Genomic DNA, 19,441 nt, shown 5'->3' on the forward strand with positions numbered 1-19,441 from the left:
AAGACAATCTCGAGCTTAGAGACCCCGAGATTTACTTACAAACTTTCCATTATGTTTCCTCGCGCTATGGTCTTTTTCTCCTTTCTCTGACCCTCTTCCCTTTCCCTGCTTTTACACTAATGTAAGCTGAGAAAATATTCTCTTCGTTGGTAGATGGGGTTGTCTTCCGTTTTGAACTAAAGGGTGTTTCTTCAAAAGCATCGTTTTATTTTTTGCTTACAGCTCCCTACGCTGTTCCGTTTCTTCAGATCATTGCCGGGGCTGGGAAATGGAAGAAAAACCAAAACCCACCGCCCGCTGGTGCCGACTCGCCTATCTTCCGTTGCCAAAAGAGGTACGGCACCCATCTAGCCATCCGGATGATCCTTCCATTTTCAAAAGCTTACAAAATTATACGAAGATTTTAACAAGAGAAATAAACTTTCACTGTTAGGTGCACCAAACTTTGGGGTGATTTTGTAAATTTCTACCAGCTTTCTACTTTGCTTGTCTATTAGGGTGTTGGATTTTTTGTCGCTTGCCCCTCGCAAGAAACGTAACATTCTTTTCCGAACCCTTATAAGAAAGACCGAACGAGAAAGTGAACTAAACGAGAAAAGAATATCGTATGAATTATTCAAAAGAAGCACAAGGTGAACATAATTAGATATATTGGACAAAAAATGTGCAATTTATTACCATTTCCCTGTTGAAGTGACAGAAAAATCAGTGACACTCAAAAAGATGTACCAAGCATCTTAAAGAAACGTATTGAAAACATTCACTTCACTCAAAGGCTTGACATAACGCAATGTCGCGTCAATCCGTTCTATCGCAGCAAAGGTCGTCGTTTAACGATCTTCGGGGTTTGGGTTTAGCTTTCAACCAGAACAAAACAAAAGCCCCTCCAAGAAGCAAGTGTTGTCCGCTGATGTGAAAATCATGAACCACTTCTTCTGTTGTTGTGAGCTTCCATGGCGGTGGAGTGCAATCTTGTAGCCTTTCTTTCTCGTCGGCGCATCAGTGTCATTGTCATGGACAAGCATCTGCGGAGGTAATTGAATTTTTAAACTTTTCCTTCCCTCGATGGCCAACGGTGGACGCCGCCGTCCCGTGGGTCACTCTGGAAGTCATGGCAACGCAAAAAAACATTCGACTAGGCGCGCGCGCGCACACACACACCAAAGTGCCGGAAAAAATATACATTAATCAAAAGTTATCCTGACCGTACAACAGAGGGTTTCGTGTCTTCCACATCAGCTCACGGTGCCATGAACATTCGGGAAAGTCAACGGAGATTAAAATGAAGGGGGGAGGGAAAGGGGCACACAAAGTTCGGGTGCGCGAAAAACAACCACCTAGAACACGTGCTTTAAGCCGTTCCTAGAAAGGAATCGCAGAAACCATGTGGAAACACAGCAAGCCCAACAGAACTAACATCCGAACAGAACAAGGACAAACAACAATAGGAAAAAGTTTGTCTCCCGAAGTGACCTTTGGCACTTTCCCACGCACTCGCCGCCGCGAACGGATCGAACCCGAATGCTGGTGAATGATTATTAATTGCTTTTTTCCCAACTTTCCACGGCGCGAACCTTCCGGTGGGCGAACGAATGGGAAAGGAGAGGATGAGCCATAAAAATTTCCAACTTTTGGCAGGCTCAAATTTCCCGCAGGAAAACACGGCTTTCAAAGGGTCCGCGAGAGCGCGAACCATTATGTTCTCGTGCCGGGAAGCAGGCGAAAAACACGTACCCTAAACGGGAGTGACCAAACTTCGGCCAACGACGGATACACCTTTGATCCTGCAGGAAATGTTAACAGAATACCCGTACCTTTCGGGACGACCAGGAGGAGAGACGAACTGCGCCCAGCATGGACGCCAGAGGTCGTAAAACATTATCCCCCATGGGCAGACGACGCGGCAACTCCGGCTCGGTACGTTCAACAAAGCGCCACAAACTTGTGTAATAAATATCCGATTTATATTTATCTCTGTCGATGGTTCCGAATGGTCGGTTTCTTTTACTTCCACTAAGGGAAGCAAAAAAGGAGGTGGTGGAGCTGGTGCAGTTTCGCTGATCGGGAGAGAGAAAAAATCCGATCCATTGCCGTGTACCTAATTTGTGATATTTAGTTTCTGCTTCTTCCGCCCTCGGCCGATCCGATCTCGGGCGACCATCGATCTTGGTGTCAGTGTCCCTTCAGCTTACGGAGGGGGGAGGGGATTTTGCCTCAAGAGCCAAATTGAGACGAAGAAAAATGATCCCAGCCAGAACCCTCGTTTGTCCGCCCGTCGAGAACGTAATGTTTAATGCGATTCGATTTCCTTTCGCGCAATTGGATTCTCCAGTGCCCTATCCTAAGCCGTGCTTTCGCTGTTTTGTTTCGATGCTCCGAACCTTCCACCGTGCCCCACAGTTATGGGCGTGAGGTCCTTAAGAGAGCAAACCTGAAACGGACGAACTTCTGTAAATATTTTACTGCCAGCAATAAAACAAAACAGAACAGAAATAAAAACTCCATAATCCGAAAGCTCCACCAATAATTCGGCGAACCGTTCCCCCGCGGGATGAACCGACCCCTCGGACATGAATCCGGACGAACTTTCCTGCCCGATGTAGCTCAATACCTTTTTGTTATGTCATTGGTTTGAGTTTTTTTTTTTGTTTTTTTGGGTTGGGTAGCAAACAGCGGGAAGAAAGCATCGTACTGACCACGATAAAAGTTGGAAAGTTAACCTTCAACCTTACGATATAAAATATCCCGGTTGGGTTCACTTTAGCGCGCACTCTCGATGTTAGACAAAAATGGCTGAAACCGGGCGAGGCGTGTACCGGGGGGAAGAGATTGTTCACTTGTTGCTATCCCAAGCGTTTGGCTTCAACGGGAATCTTTAAGGTATCCCTGATCTGGTGGCTATAAACAGAAACCCATCTTCCATACGCTGGTTTTATATCCTCGATTCCCTTACGCGCTGAAATGGCGTGCGGTTTATTTCCCCCAAACGGGAATAACACAAAACATCGGGAAACTGTCGGGCGCAGGCAGCATTGCACCACCCTGCGGAGCGATAAGGTTTGTGTCGAAAACATGAAGCATAACTTCCAATTACTCACATTCATATTTGCCCGCCGTTGGGGTGTCCATTTCCGTTTCCGCAATGTGTGTGTGTGTGAGTTTTTTTTTTGTTGCTTTCCCTTATCATTGGCGTACCTCAATTTCTATCAAGGGCACACACTTCATGAATTATCGTTTACATTCCCCGCTGCCGGTTGTGAAACACCTTCCGCTTCCGCGGCGCCCTGTTAAAACGCAATAAGGTAAGCGATTCAACCGCCTCATCCAGTCGTTCCATTCCACTTCGTCCCTTCCTTTGCCTCTCAGTTCGACCGAAATTGTGCGATACGTTGCCACATACAGCCGAAGCCCGTAGTAACGAGATAACAAGGAGCGTAAGAAATAAAAAAAAAAACAAGAGGAACACAACGAGACACGCACAGAGATACGTCCATCGCAGCCGTTTTATGAACATGTTTACGACAGCGTAAACGGAATTGCTCCAAACATCGGCAATAGGCCCAATCAGCCCCGCACGGTTTCCTGGAGTAGCGTTTCGATGCTACTTAATCCGCCGTTTCGGCGATGCGAGGGATTCTGCGGAACTGCACGCTGGGACGCTGTATGTATACCCTCTTCCGCGATCAAAACATTCCACCCCCCTCACCGCCCGCGTGGCCTATGTTGTTTTACTCGTTCCGACCGACTTAAAGGTCCAAAACACGTAGCAGAATCCCCGGTTTGCGTGATATGTTGTAGGGTATATGATTTTTATTTATGCCATAACCCCCTTAGAAACTCCCAATGAGGCATGCTTTAATGAACGCTTGCTTTCTCTTGAAGATTTTACTATTTTTTCTGACTCTCTCTCTCACTTTCCATCCCACTGAGATGCATTCGTTTGCGGAGGAGGATTTTATTTTTCCGATTCTGCGGACTCAATCAATGCCTCAAGCCTCCCTGGAGAGCAGAATGAGTCCTTTCAATCCGGCCTGGGCTGATCATCATTATCTGCGCTCGATTATGATTGCACGAAGCTGGGTGGGGGAAACTTAATCAGTTTAGCATTAACGAATGACAACCCGGTGGGAGGATGCTTCAACCTGATTTTGAATTTGAACGAAGGAAAAGTCTGCAGCACCCCCAAAGTACGTGGAAATGCACATAAATTCAACAAATAACGTTGGCTCTTATCTTGTTCATCCTTTACAAACTAATTGGAAGTACACACTCTTGGAGAGTGATTTAATCACTGGGATTGAGTAGAAAATTTCCCAATACGGTCAATGTAAAAGCACTTCAAATACAATTTTCATCTCTCATTCAAGAGCTCAGAATTGTATATCGAATGTGGAAGAATTTTCTTTAAATCCTCAATATATGAACGCAATCTAGTAGGAGCCGTGTACATAGCGAAACGCCCGATGGAACGGAAAAGAAAAACCCCTCAATTATGCTGCTTAAGCATTCGTTTCCTTTTTCGCTTTTCAAACATCTCTCGCCTATTCATCCCGTCGTCATATGGATTTATGCAAAAGAGTGTTTGTACATCAACATACGGCGAACATCCGCTTATCCAGTTCTGTTAATTAATTTTTATGTTTCCCATGAAACCCTCTCAACCTTGTGATTTTATGAGTAGTTTGGGGAGGTTTTTTTCCCCGTAACACATAATCGCTCTCCATGTCCGTGCAGAAGGATAAACATATTTCCAACCACATCCGCCGCCACTTATCACTAAGCGACGTCAACGGAAGCGGAAGCTGCCCGGGAATGTTCGTGGATACGTCTGCTGACTTCTACACTCTCTTATCGGTGCGCAGTGCTTCTAGTAGTTCGGTGAAAAAACGATATTCTCGAGGATATCGAGTGGACACTCCCGCTATTCGTGTCTCTGTTGCTCTGATTATTCCCCATTCGTGTGAGAAAAAAATATATGTAGGGCTAAAAAAGATCTATGAAGATGATTCTGTTGCTTCCTTTGGTTTGCGTGGTACTCGCGTCGGTAGTATCCGTCCCACCGGAAGCTGGCATCGCTCTAGAAGGGTGGCCCGCTGAGGGGACAACACGATCCCTTTTTACCACCCTCCATTGCATCCACCGCAGCGCACACCGCCAGCAAAAGGGTCCCATAACGTGGAACATCACGTCCCATCGGTTGCGGTCTCCGTTACTGTGGTTACCGTGGTCTTTGTTCCCACACCGTAGGCGCCGGTACGTATGTGTATGCGTACGCTTGTGTGCCCATTTTTCCGAGTAACAGATAGCGGGGGCTCAGATGGACCATCGTTCGGACAAAACCCCTAGACCCGGGCGAACACGGAGTAGCCGGGCGAAAGAGAAGAAGGGGGGTCCAAAACAGCTGCGGATGAGATTTACGGATGAACAGCTTCGGGGCGGAAAACAACGCGCATGTAAAAACTGACGTCTCATGTAGGCTCTGCGCGCCCCCATTCGTTATCCCTTTTATCCGGTAACTCTTTTCGGTCTTCTTGCGCTTCACACTTATATGTTCCACCGTCGCTGCTTCTCTTACTGGGAGTTTTCCACCGGCTCGTTAATCCAAGGCTTGCACGGACGTTATACTCGGCGGCTCTAAGCGCTTATTGAAATTGTTAGCCTGAATGTGGACGGAAAAGAGAGAAAAAAAACATACAAACACACACACATACACGAACAAATCGTGATACTACCGGATGCTTCAACCGGAATGCTCGCTGTTTTCCAAATGGGGCACGGTAACAGAGAGAATGGAAAACGCTAGAATTACATTCAAACAGTCGCGCATTACACGACTGGTAATGCGTTCCGTATCTTAAACAACATAATTAGTGTTTCCATCTAATCCCTCACTAATCCGGTGACGCTGGCATTTCGTCCACCGCGTATACCGATACCGGGACGGTCTCGAAGACTAACCGGACACCGACGGAACAATGAAAATGTTACCTTTGCTCGGTTACGACCTACATTGTCTAGTTGTGTATTGAACGAAAAAGTCTAATATTTTCGACATATTTTACAAAGAAATAACATTAATATATTATTTAATCTTACTCCGACATGGCACGCATGGCCCAACATGCTTTGAAAACCCCATTTTTGGAAGTGTTGATTATTAAAATATCACGTCCAAAAGGGTTCAAAAATGGGTGGTCAAATGTAGAGTAGTCCTCGTTGACAGGAAGGAAAGATGATACCAGTGAAGTGGTAGTGGAAGGCACTTTTTTGCACTCAAACTACAACCACTGGCTTAACGGTACTGTCATCGTGACGGTTTTCCTCTTTCTAACCTTACTTAAACGGGATGTACTAGGATAGGGAAGAGAAAAAAACAAATCTCTGCGTATTACAAACTCCAGCTTAATGCTTGATGAAAAAAAACACAATCCCCGCCTCCAAAAAGAATGAAATAAACCTCACCCTTACCCATGGTGATGCCGGCTTTCCCGAATGTTTTCAGCAGATAATGCCAGACAGCGGATCAGACTCTTTTAACATGCTCCAACCGTCGCCTTCGATAAGTACGTGTTACGCGGCTGCTTGTGTGCGTATGTATGTGTCCTGGCGCACTATCAGCCGACGGGGGCCGACTGATCCCAGAGGTCAACACAGTACGCAATTTGTGGTACCGAACCCCAACGGTGGACACGCGTAACATCGTCGCGGGAAAGCGAGGCGTGGAAATGTTATTCCTGTGCATGAAAAATTCAAAAGCTTTCCCTCCCTCGGGCGAAAGCACTCACTTTAAGGAGGTGGTGTTGTTGTTTTTTTTTATTTTTGCTCGATTCCGCTGTATCATAAATGTGTGTTCACTTGTTTTGAGGGTGGCCTTTTTTTGCGGATTTGTTTCATCACAAATGATCTCCGTTTTTGCCCTTGGCCCTTGGTGTTGTCCGTCTACCCCGCAAAACGGGGAACCGATCGTGAAGCGTTGTAGTAAAAATCAACCGTATGAGATATGCATGGAAGCATTCTAAAGTTAGAACCAACGGGAGCCATTTTCTAGTATAAGGACATGTGTAGCATCCTTTTTGTGACCATTATTTTTTCCATGAACTCGCAACAAAAATCCGGAATTTTGCTGTGAAAAAAAAGCGGAAGCGTGAATGTTATCAACATTTTGTAAAACCTATTTCCCTGACTCTTTTTTACATACACACGCATACACACAAACACCCTCACCCACTTGGCATGCAACCCACGCGCGTTGGTCCGGTAAAAACTAAAAACCCCACACCAAAACACCAAACACGATGCTCACGTTGGTGGTCCCGAGATCCCGGGAAAGCCCTCTAAGCTGTTGGTTTTCTGTTATCTTCCACCTTTTCCTTACACGGTCTCAAACACAACCGGAAGGACAGAAACATAATTAATTTCCTTATTACCAGCTGCGCTCGTCATTTCGTTCGCCCCGTTCTTCTACCCCTGGGAAGCCGTTCGGCCGGGAGAATGGTGGAAGACGACGGAGGTCAACGCGACGGTCAGCAAAATATTTAGCCGTACAGGACGACGACCGTTCCGCGTGACCGTGGTGCGCGAAAGGGGGATCCAAAAATCGTTTCAACCGGTTGGAAGAAAGTGTGCACGAAAACACGGGACACGACACGAAAACCAAAAAACCCTAGGCTACCTCGACCGTCGACCGTCAACCCAAGCACTGGTTAACCGACCATAACTAACTCATCCGAATGGTTCCACCGCCACCGCCGGGCGGAACATTATGCTTCCGGCAACTTTACGCTCAGGACGGCAAGAGTAAAAAGCCAACCACCACCATCTGCGGGAGGTGTTTTCACCCGTTAGCCAACGCTTTTCCGGTACGCCAGTGAAACCCTCGCCACCGTACATGCCTGTTGCGCACAGCAGGACGCGAGCGAGTGGCTTTTTTTCTTCCATTCAATTTTCGCCTCATTTGTATGCCTTCCCCGAGGGCCAGCAGGCATCACATATCAACATGAGGCAACATGAACCGAGAGCACACTAAACACGGGGCAGCAGAAACGTGTATGCCACACTTGACGCGCTTACCCCGGAAGGAACGGGACGCAGTAAATTACGGGGTGGTAAATAATTCATAGCACACCGGGTGACGAGGGAAGAAAACAAAAAGGCAAAAAATCAGCTAAACCACGGGCCCCTTCCGGATATTTACCGGCGGTCAACGCTGTGGGCTCGCTAGCGATATGCTAAACACCCGCCGCACACAACCAGGTCGAAACCAAAAACCGGACCCGTTTAATGAAAAAGGATATCAATTAACTGAAGACGAACCCTCCGGTGTGGATGCGAACGGGGGCGGAGGGACAATATTCAACGTGGCGCTAGTGAAACGATGCTAGAACACGATGCTGTCAGCGAGAACACTTCATTTAGGTTTGGTTGCTAAAGCAACTCCAACGAGGAATACCGGGTGCTGGTCTACGCGAACCACGCTCTTCGCACGGTAATGATGCTAATGGAAAGTTAATTAAGTTCCGGCGCTCGGCCGGAGAGAGCCCCCGCACCCAGTGGCGTTCCGTTGCACCCGGTTAATGTGCATCCGATGGACTGCGACGAAACGAACGAGTCTTCGTATCGTCGAACTGTTGCAACACGGTGGTTTACAGATGCACTTATCTGCTGGACCTTCGACCGAATCTGGATGGTAAATTGTGTAATTACCGAAAACTTACAGCTAACCGGAATGGTAAGTCTATCGTGAGAGTACAGATGAACTCCTCGAAGAAAGATATTTAGCCTAATTGCAAGGATAAGCAACAAAACCCCTTTGTTGTTCCAACGGATAAAGAGGTGGAAGAGATCGATGCGAGTTACGGGAGGTTGAACATGGTTCGATTGCATGCTTTGAATGCTTCTCTGGTAGCGAGCATTGGAATGGTAGCTGTTTATTGGAAATCCCGTACGAGTAGTCACGAAAAATCCTTGTTTTCCACCATACATTACCATAAAAAAAGGTTGGTTAAATGCCAAGCGCGCTCGCGCCCTGCCTTCATCTGTCCAATCTTCCTTTGGAATGTGAAATGGAGGCTCGTTACCGGCATTACACAAGCGGATTGCATGCATTGCTTGATGAAATTCCATTGTCAATTCCACGATCCCCCGGTGTTGCAGCGTGCATTATCCAAACAGACAAACAGGGGAGATGCACAAGAGTCGTAATCAACCGCCCCCGATTACCTGTAATTGTGTTTTAAACAAGCTCGCTACCACCCCCCGCTGTCAATATATTTGTTATTTGAAGTTGTGTAATATGAGATGTTTAAGCGAGTTCGTGTACCAAACAGCTTGAAAGTGAAGAGGCATAGCGGTACTTTAAAACCTCTTTAACGTATAATTATCGATACTAATACTTAATTCCCCTTTCCAACGGTTTGATTGTGCGGTTGTTATCTATCATCACATTTTCAATAAATGAAATAAAAAATTTATCCAGTAACGCATTTACCCGCCGACATCAGCAATTTCGAAATCTCAAATATTAACCGGACATGTAAACTAATAAAACTGATGAAAAACAAAAGGTAAAGCATTATCGAAAAAGGAAGAAATATTGGTACAAGTACATAAAGCTGGTAAGAAAGTAAATGCATTTGTTGCAAAAACAGACCTGGCCTTTATCGAGACAACCTTTCCACCGACTGGCATATTTTCTTTGACGTATATCGGCCCGTAAACCGTATTGTCCCAGACCGGCGGGTTATTGGCCCGATCGACGACATCGATCTGCACCTCGACCGTCCGCGACAGCGGCGGGTATCCTTTATCTTGGGCCATCGCTTCGAGTTTGTACGTTTCGCGCTGATGGGGGCGCACGTATAATATGTTGGTTTGTTTTGAAGCAGACCGGGTACAACAGTTAATGTTGGCATGACAAAAGTGTGAATTTTAAGGGGGAGCGCGGAAAAAGGAGTTTTGTGTCGGTTTTTAAACATTCAAAAAATGGAAAGCCGGTGCAAAAAGGAAACGGGAAAACAGCAATACGATTAGGAAGAAGGAAGAATCAAAATGCAAAAATCAAATATTCAAAATGTTAAAAAAAATCCCGAAACAAAAATTGATTCGGTCGATCAAAAAGGGCAAAGTAATTCCATTCCCGGTGATGGTTTCGCAAAACATCATGTTACGAGTGTCCGATTAGTTTTATTTTTGGTTGTAAAACATGTGCGCAAAGGAAACATAAAAGTGATATATTGCGAAAATTCAAAGTGAAATTGTAACAGGAAAAAAAGGATACCAAGTTCCCCAAAACGAAATCAAATCAAAACCAATCGGCGCAAATTGAATACCAAGAGACGATGGTAGATAAATTGGTAAATGGAACAAAAATTAATTGTGCAAAAGTAACACAGCAACAGCGAGAGAGAAAAATCCGTCCATGTTTAAACACATTATTTGGTTTTTGTTTTTCGTGTGTAAAGTTGTTGCAATCGCGTCAAAATTGCCCGTGTGTTACCGAAGAAATTTCGCCGCCAGCCGTCGGACGCAAAAATCGGGTTGCGCAGGATTACGCGAAAGTTGTAATAGGATGCGGTAGGAAGAAGAGAGAAAAAGAGAGAAAAAAGAGAAAGAGCAAAAAACAAATTCGGTGATCAAAAATTAGTTCACTCCGCTGTGGGCTCCTCCTCTCGAGGGCCCAGTTTCCGTTCGATGTATTGCTGTTGTTTCACAATTTTTTAAATGTGATTCTCAGTAGTGGTAGGATGTTGTAACTGAAGGAAGGGGGAGTTGGTATTGTCTGGAGTTCTTGTACATCCGGAATGTGTACATTTTTTTACAAAAAAAACAAAGCTCGTTTAAAAATTTAATTTGTTAAATTGACTCGTTGTAGCACGTATTGATAGCAACTATTTTTAGTCGTTATATACGAGAACGACATTTTGCATAGACGTGATACGTGCGTTTCATCGATTTGAAACGCACGTATCACGTCTATGCAAAATGTCGTTCTCGTATATAACGACTAAAAATAGTTGCTATCAATACGTGCTCGAAATTATTTTACACGTTTTATTGAAAAAAAAAAATACAATAGCAATTGTTCGAAAAGGTGAGAATGAGAGAACTTCTCCAAAAATCGGCATGTAGTAAATTTGTCGGAAAAAACAAACAAACAAAAAAGCGAATAACTGGTTTAAAAAAGATCAACATAAAATGTTCGCACCAAAATGGTGTTATGTATCCGAAGAATCAATGATTGAAAAATGACTCAAAACATAGAGCAGGTGGTGGCGGTCTCGATTTGATGCCATCGACATGATTGCGGCAAGATGCCAACCGGTGGTTTCGTAGTTTCGATTGCTAATACCTTAAACCTCAGTAAAACTTACTATCGCGTATGTATCCCATTTACGATAGGCGAAGAATAGGTTACCTTTCCCAGCTGTAAATTGTTATATGTTGTATTTTGCGATTCATGGGTTATATAGTTCAATATTTCAGTGAAAATATGATATAAATAGTTATGTTAGACTAAAGGTTATATATCTTAGAAGAAAGTGCACATCGGGGGCCTTTTTCGTGGAAAACGTTTCCATCAAAAATGCTGGTTGAAAACGTGTTTCACGAGTTCACCCTAAAGTGCTTAAGGTAGGATTGACAAACTTAAAGCTAGCTTCAAATATTTCAAACCATTGCTGATTGGAGGCGAACCGAAAACCCCCCTATTTTTCAGGAAGGGGTTATTTTCTCCTCCAGTCAGCATTGGCAGGACATGCGCACAAAGTCACGATCGTACGGATTTTTCCGTAGGAGAAAATTCGGATGTAGTTACTCAGGCGTTAGTGGAGTTATGTTTTATGGTGCGGTGCAGCTTACGTGGCTAACATTTCTGGTGCGATTGTGTTACATATTTTCCTGACAGCACGGGAACCATTTCATACCAACCTTGCTTTGACCGATGTGACTACCGTACCGACAGTGACATTTTCCCTAATGTGAATGGGGCCATAGATATTGCGATCCCAGATCGGTGGCTTATTATTCCGATCGACCACATCGAGCTCAACGTCCACGTCGGCGGTGGACGGCGGGTCGCCTCGATCCGAGGCGTACACCTTCAGCCGATACCGTTCACGCTGCCAGAGGGGGAAGGTTTTTCATTCAGAGCGGATACGAATGATCAGTGCGATCCAAATACACAACCGTAGTTGTTCGGTCGACAAATGGAATGTTTAACATTGGTTTGTTTTGTTGATTGATTTTTCGCGGTGGATCATTTCATTTTACAGCACAGCATCAGTCAGTTTTTTGTACAGTGTTAATTTGTGGTTTGTTCGTGCGTGTTTTGGGTAGCATACCAAGCGTAACGGTTCAGTAACGCACGACACGTGGTCGATTTAAATGATTCCGATTCCGGTTCCGGTTCCGATTCGTCCATCAAAACGAAACGTTACGCAACGTGCAAACAAACCCAAACCGTTTAAAACGTCGACAGCAGCAGACAATCACAGAAACCAAAGCGAACGAAATATGAAAATAAACAGAAAGAAATAAAAGAAAAGAAAATATAAATAAATTGAAATTAGTTCACATCTATGTCAAACGAGGCTAGAGAGCTACAAATAAGAAAACCGTTGGTAAATTAGCACAACTTATTTAAAACACAAACAAAATGGGTAGGGTTATTGACAGCAGTACTAGATAAAGCATAACGCTAAATATTGCCACAGGATGGATTATGTGACGGATCAATGTAGGAATAATGACATTGTCCTCGCAGGTCAAACGATAACGAAAAGGATATTATGGAACAATTTAGCAGGATGCGATGTGTCTTGGCTGAACAGTTACACGGCGAACTAGTGAGCGTTATGGTCCTGGTGACGTTACTCAACAGGATGTAGTGAATCGGAGTGAAACATAAATCCAAAACCAACCAAAAACATTTAAAGGAAGGCAAAATAGTGTGCTAACGTTTGCATAGCAGTTTGCAATCATGACTAAAAACCATTGCTTGTCAAACACTGATTACGACTAGATTATGACCCAGAGGGATGTTTCAAAACGCCGGTGGTGTTGGGAACGATGATGGGAAATTTTGAAGTTATTCATCATGAAAGCATGATTCTTTCCATTTGGCTATAACAGAATGACAACACAATTGTGAGTAGGTGCGCTTTGTGTGTGCCTTTGGAATTCTGTCTATCCATCCAACGGCATCGTCGTCGTGTTATGACTGTTTCTTAGTTACCAACGGTGGGAGGGTCAAATGATGCAAAATTACACCCTTCAACAACGAGGAGACCACTGATTGAAAGCGCAAAGTATTAGACACAAACATAGCGATACAACACTCTCGGTGCGGGATACAGATTTATCTGATGCGAAAGTGCTACTTACGGAGTAGCAGCCCTGTTGTGGCAGTCCCGTCAATTGCAACCAAATGTGCACGATTGCCAGTACACCGTTATCGGGTTTATTCGAATACAATTGTTCACGAGAATTGTTCGGTAATCCAAAAATGAACGGAAAATAGAGACAAAAAATAACAAACACTCAATTATAACTCATCGAACCAAATGGCAGTGTAACAGTGCAGTTAAAACTGAAGAGGAACATGAACGAACTGAAAAAGGTTTGACTGATATATAGAGTAAAAAGATCTCTTATTTTCGTAAATTATAACGCACTCCTTGTTTGTTGCTACGCTTTAAACAATAAAATAAACAGAAAAGATCGAATAAACATACGTAAAGCGACAAAGCAGAACTATGGAGAAACATACGTCCAGTTGCTCCATTTTTCTTGAACACTGGCGAGTGTAGTTTTCTTTTTTCTTTATTTGCAGATTCTTAAGCATTGTAGAAGTCAACTTAAACCAAAACAATACTTGCATGCGTGGAGCGCAAGAGTTTGAGGACAAATCAAAAGTAAGGCATTCCAAAGTAAAAAACACAATAGGTTTCGGGAACATGTAGGAAAAATTTAAATGAAAGCTTAATCTAACAAAACCCACGGCTTGTTTCGATTTCGTTGAATCGATTCACTAAAAGAAAAACAAAAGACTAACAAAAACGTATTACTACTTGACTGCTATCTTTCTAATTTGCCAACAACTAAAAGCCAAAACCAAAACGGAAGAGAAGAAAAATCTGATTTACTCATACAAAAAACTGAGGCTGAGTAGACAATATCCGAAAAAGTAGCGTCACGCGCGTGTAATCAAAAATGATTTTCTCTTGTAAAAACGATCCACCCATTGATCATCGGTTTCTCTATCGTCGTCTACCTCCCATTTCAACACGTCGTGAAAATGTCACTTTTCGTTGGTTTCTTTTATGGTTATTGTTTAAATGCATGTTATATTTGTAGCCTTAATTCTTTTGTAACATTCAAGCAAAGTTGGGAAATAAAATCAAAATTTCAAAAAAATGTCCCAAAGAAGTGACTTCTATTTAATGTTGGGTTTTTGTTCTGCAAAATTGGTCCTTCTCGGTGGAGACCTAAAATTACTGAATTATTAACAGATCCGACTTCCGACACTGATCCCCGGTGCCATCCATGTGCTGTGGCGTTTTCGTACTATTTAGTCTTTTCTTCGCAGGATGTGTGTATAAACTTTTTAAAAACTTTTTTTTTCTTCTAAAAATACGATCGCACACAATCCAAAATATCAAAAATGCATTTATTTTGGATTGAGTTGCGATACAAAAAGAGGTAAAATTGGCACCTCCATTAGAAGATCCGAAAAGAGTAATTTGTAGGTGGTGTTAAACTACAAATCATGTTTATCGAAAGCTTCGTTTTCGGGAGAATAAGGCAGTCGAATAGAAAAAGGTGGTTTGAAGCCACCTGTTGAAGTAACAGAAAACTAGAAGAAGGATTGTGCGACGGATAAACAGATAAAGTACTGCGAATTACGGTGCCGTAGAGTTTTTACTCGCTCAGTGCAGCGAGCCTTCCATACACACTAAGTGGTGCAATTGTAGGTATTTAGATATGTTTATTTAGTGCATTAAGAATAACCAATATGGTAAGAAGAGTAGTTCATTATATCAAAACACAAGCTAAAGAATACTCGATGCTATGGAAATGAAATTCATAACGGTGCAGCACAGGAAAGACGGTGTTTCCTGGAATTATAAGTAAGATGTGCAGTCGGTACGACGATAGGTACGAATACAGCTTATACACGCTTGCCATACGAACATAAGAAGATGTACTAAAACTCATAATATCAACAGATGCTGCGTAGAAAGAGAGATCGAGCCATCCTCGTCCATTGCTCACTCTTGTCGCGCCCAACTTTCTTCCACTATTTTATGCGCTGCAAGAAGAAGATGTCTAAATCTCGAATATGGCAAAGGAAAATATAACTGGTGCTGTAAGAAGGAAAAGCCACTAAATCTGGTCAACAGCCATCGATGCATCGAGACCGCGTACCACAATGATGCACAAGATTAACACGCAACGGTCGTTTCGAATTCAGAAACGAAATGGCTGCGTACTATTGGCATACATAGCACGCAGCCGTTAAGCATTGCGCTTGTTCCATAAATATACGCCAGAGGGCGCTAGCGACGTCGAAATCGAAACGACCGTTATTTTGATTATTTTTCAAATATTTCATGATTATAATATACCAATCATTGAACATCAAATCCAATAAACAAAGAGCTCAAAATGATAAATAAATCATAACGTCACGTAAGAATACGGTGCAGTTTTATGATAACCAAGTCATTCAAACCAAATCCATACCATAACGGAAACATAAGAACGAACGAACGTGTCCTTTTTAGACAAAATTGAGAGAAATGATAACGATTTTCCATTGCAAACACATCTTGTTTTCTCTCATTCTCACTCGGATATCTGTTGGATTTCGTTTCCTGCTAACTTACTATCCGTGATCGGCGTAAATCACTTAGTTATATCACTTCCAAATAGCTGTGGGTTTATGTTTGTGTAAGGCAGTTAACGCCTTTGCACTGCGGCAGCCATATATGCCATAGGCGAGTAAAGAACCGATTTTTTTCGGATAGAGGCATCCTATGATCGCCTTCCGGATAACAAGACTCGAGAGAGCGTTAAGACGCAGCAGTCACAACGAGTTGTCAGGACAAGGGTTGACCACAGAGGAGTGTTTGTTGGAGCGAACGGGATGAGGTCCATGGGAAGGGGAACACATTCGAATCGATTGTGTAGTGGTTAGCGGTTTAGAATCGAATCCAAGAGTACTTACGTCCAGCGGTTTTTTGAGCACGATCCAACCGGATTCTGGCTGAATCTCGAAATATTCCAAATCGTTCGGGCTGTGAGGAGCACTGAGCGTATAGACTATGGCACCGTTGTTGTCTGCGTCCTCGTCGGATGCCGATACACGAAGGATGTTCGTACCGATGCTCGCATCTTGCTTGACATTTTCGACGTATTTCTGTACGGAACAAAGAGCAGCGTTTAGAGCAATGATTTCACATCCAACGCAATACTCGACTTACCTGTCGATCGAACAAGGGTGGATTGTCGTTTACATCCGTAATTTCCACCGTGAAGGAGCAAACACCTTCTAGACTGGGTTCGCCCTGATCGGTCGCTTTAACCGTGACCGAGACAAACTTTCCATCGTCACCCTCGCGATCGAACACCTTGTTGGTGGACACTTCGCCCGTTTCCTCATCGACGGTGAACTTGGTGCCTTTCTGGTTCGGTTGCTGAACAATGGAGTATTTCACCTAGGGTTTTGCGGAGGGAAAAGGCATTGTTTACATCATATAATCCATGTAGAAGGGCGCGCGTGAACCTTCTTCATACCTGTCCATTAACACCCTTATCCTCGTCGGTTGCCTGCACCTTTATGACGGGGCTACCGTTCGGGGCGCCCTCTTCCACCTTCGGATAGTAGGTGCCACAGTCCTTGAACACCGGCTTGTTGTCGTTCACATCGGTGATGAACACAACGACGACAGCTGTAGATGTGTGGATCGTTGCGTCCCCGTTGACGCAGCACGACCCATCATCCATAGCTGTCACATTCAATTCATACTTGTCCCGATCGAGCGAGATGGCCTTACTGTGCAGCCGGATTACACCGGTGATTTCTTCGATCACGAACTGACCACTGCTGGTGCCACCACCGACAAACCCGAACCGCACGTTGTCACCATCCTTGTCCGAGGCCACCACGGTCGTCACGAGCGTGTTCGGACCGGCATTTTCGTCCACGTTCGGCGTATACACCTGCTGACTGAACTTGGGCTCCTCGTCGTTCTTGTTCTTCGTGTACACGCGCACCGTGGCCGTGCCGGTTTTCGCGGGCTCACCCTTATCCTTCGCGGTCACCACGAACTCGTAGTACGCGTTGTTGTTGTCCGCATCGAGCTGCTTGTTGTTCACGATGATGCCGTTCGAATCCACCGCAAAGTGGTCGTCCGACACCAGGTATTCTATTTCGGCGTTCGCGCCAGAATCCGCATCCATTGCCTTCACCTTCAGGATGCTCGTGCCCAGCGGAATGTCTTCGTCGACGTTATGGGCCTGATAGTCGGGCAGTTCAAACTTTGGTGCATTATCGTTTACGTCCGTGACGCGAATGGTGAGCTGTAAAACGGGAGAAGAGCAAAACCATCACGTAAGCTCGCACAAACGCAGCCCATTTGCCCAAACACTTACCTCTACGGAAGTCGAGAAACCACCGGAATCTTCCGTGGCGGTAACGACCAGCGAGTAAACGTGTGGCTGACGCAAATCCTCAAAGTCTAGCTCCTTCGCCAGCTTCACAATGCCCGACGTCGGTCCAATGTTGAACGTACCCGCACCCTGTCCTTGCGCCTTCAGCGTGTACCGGATCTCCCGGTCGGCGAACGACTTGGCCTTCACGGAAATGATGCTGCAAAAATAGGAACGACAGAAAGGCGTGAGCGTAACGGGCGTATTTCAGAATTTTCATCTGCACATTCCATCACGACGCCACCCACTTACTCGGAGTCCTTTTTCTGGTTCTCGGGAATTTCCGCCTCGTAGCTCGGCATGTAGAACTGGGGCGCGCGCTTGCCACCGACAATCGACAGCCGCTCCTCCGGGGTGCTCTGGAAGCGCCGGTCGTCCACCTTGCCGTTCTGATCCTCCGCCTTCACGTACAGCACGTACTCCATGTCCAGCTGGAACAGATCGGTACCGCGCGTCCGCACCACGCCGGACCGCTCGTCCACCTCGAACCGCCCGCCCGTCCGGTCACGTACGATGAAGTAGTGAATGTTGTGATCGGTATCCGGATCGCGTGCCTGCAGCGTGAACACGGGCGTGTTCGGGGGTGCATTCAGCTGTACCACGGCCTGCATCGGAAGCGGTCGGTTGATGAAGTACGGTGGCTCGTCGTTCACATCCTTCACGTGGATGATGACACGCTGATTGTCGGTGTCTGGTGGGGGAGAGGAGGACGGCGGAGAAAGTAATTAATACAACTTCCCGGGAAGGCAAAGAATGTTGGACTACACATCTTGCCTGAGGGCATACTTACATTTAAGTCCGGCTACAACATGCGAAGTTGCGAGAATGGAAGTTGCGGAACGATCAGATGTGCAATGTGGATGAGAAGGAGAAAATGAGTTCTATCAGTATATATCGATCTTGAGCACACTAGCAGAAGGTTTTTTTTTCCTCTAGCACACATCCTGACGATTGAAATTGATGAGCACAATGGAAGAAAGGTGTCTGGAAGCTCATTTGTCGGAATGATATCGTCCTTATATGGATCCGTAGCGGCTAACGGGGAAACATGTGACGTTCGTTCGACCATAAATCGCGACTCGCAGCATTAGCGACCACCCTGCAGGCTGCCACGGGCACGGAAACTGTGTGCCGAGGCAGGAGTCAGCCGATTCGATCCTATAACAAGCTCGTTAGAGCGAAAAAATATATAAAAGAAATCGTTTGACTAAGAGCAACGAGTTGCCAAAGGATCTCGTCGTTCGTTTGTCCGTCGGTAGAGGTTACTTTACTTCATCGTACTTTAACGTGATGCTTAACTGTGGCGTTCTTTGGGATGTGGTTGAATTTTCACCAGAACCGTGCTGCGGTTACATGCAATTTACGAGCTTCTCGTGTGCTTGCTATGAATACTGCCGCGACCTAGATGGGTGTGTTTTATGGTTCACTTTTATGTGAGAGCGGCCCGCTTGGAATGTGTGCGCTCTTCCATCATCTCTTCTTATATCGCATTAAACATTGATAAAGAATTTCCTTAAGCAGGCTTCACGGAAATAATGAGGCCATTTTCATAACCCATCCATAAAGCACAGTGTGCTGCACTCGATCGACGGAGGGCAAAGGGGAAGAAAATTTCCCGTACAGCGTTAGAGCGTTGCGCGCTTGAGCGACCAAAAGTAAATCAAAGAAATTTGCATCCGACCCGTTCTGGATTTCTTTCCCTTTATCCTCAATCCTGCGTGTCTGATCTGCC

At 44.9% G+C, this 19,441-nt stretch overlaps 1 protein-coding gene across 2 annotated transcripts in view; it reads right to left on the reverse strand.

Annotated features, from left to right (window-relative positions):
• LOC131289274 (neural-cadherin) overlaps window positions 1–19,441 on the reverse strand; it is a 180,417-nt gene that overhangs the window by 136,384 nt on the left and 24,592 nt on the right. The window contains exons 2-9 of one of the 2 annotated variants that reach the window (XM_058318503.1): window positions 18,500–18,511; window positions 17,962–18,400; window positions 17,653–17,869; window positions 16,795–17,580; window positions 16,482–16,715; window positions 16,226–16,417; window positions 13,381–13,392; window positions 11,926–12,116 (exon numbers count right to left, since the gene is read on the reverse strand). In XM_058318503.1, the coding sequence (XP_058174486.1) occupies window positions 11,926–12,116; window positions 13,381–13,392; window positions 16,226–16,417; window positions 16,482–16,715; window positions 16,795–17,580; window positions 17,653–17,869; window positions 17,962–18,400; window positions 18,500–18,511 (2,083 nt within the window). The remainder of the gene's footprint in view (window positions 1–11,925; window positions 12,117–13,380; window positions 13,393–16,225; window positions 16,418–16,481; window positions 16,716–16,794; window positions 17,581–17,652; window positions 17,870–17,961; window positions 18,401–18,499; window positions 18,512–19,441) is intronic. The other variant, XM_058318495.1, reaches the window with a different exon arrangement.

The sequence above is a fragment of the Anopheles ziemanni genome, chromosome 2 (assembly GCF_943734765.1).
Source record: "Anopheles ziemanni chromosome 2, idAnoZiCoDA_A2_x.2, whole genome shotgun sequence".
NCBI classification, from domain to species: domain Eukaryota; kingdom Metazoa; phylum Arthropoda; class Insecta; order Diptera; family Culicidae; genus Anopheles; species Anopheles ziemanni.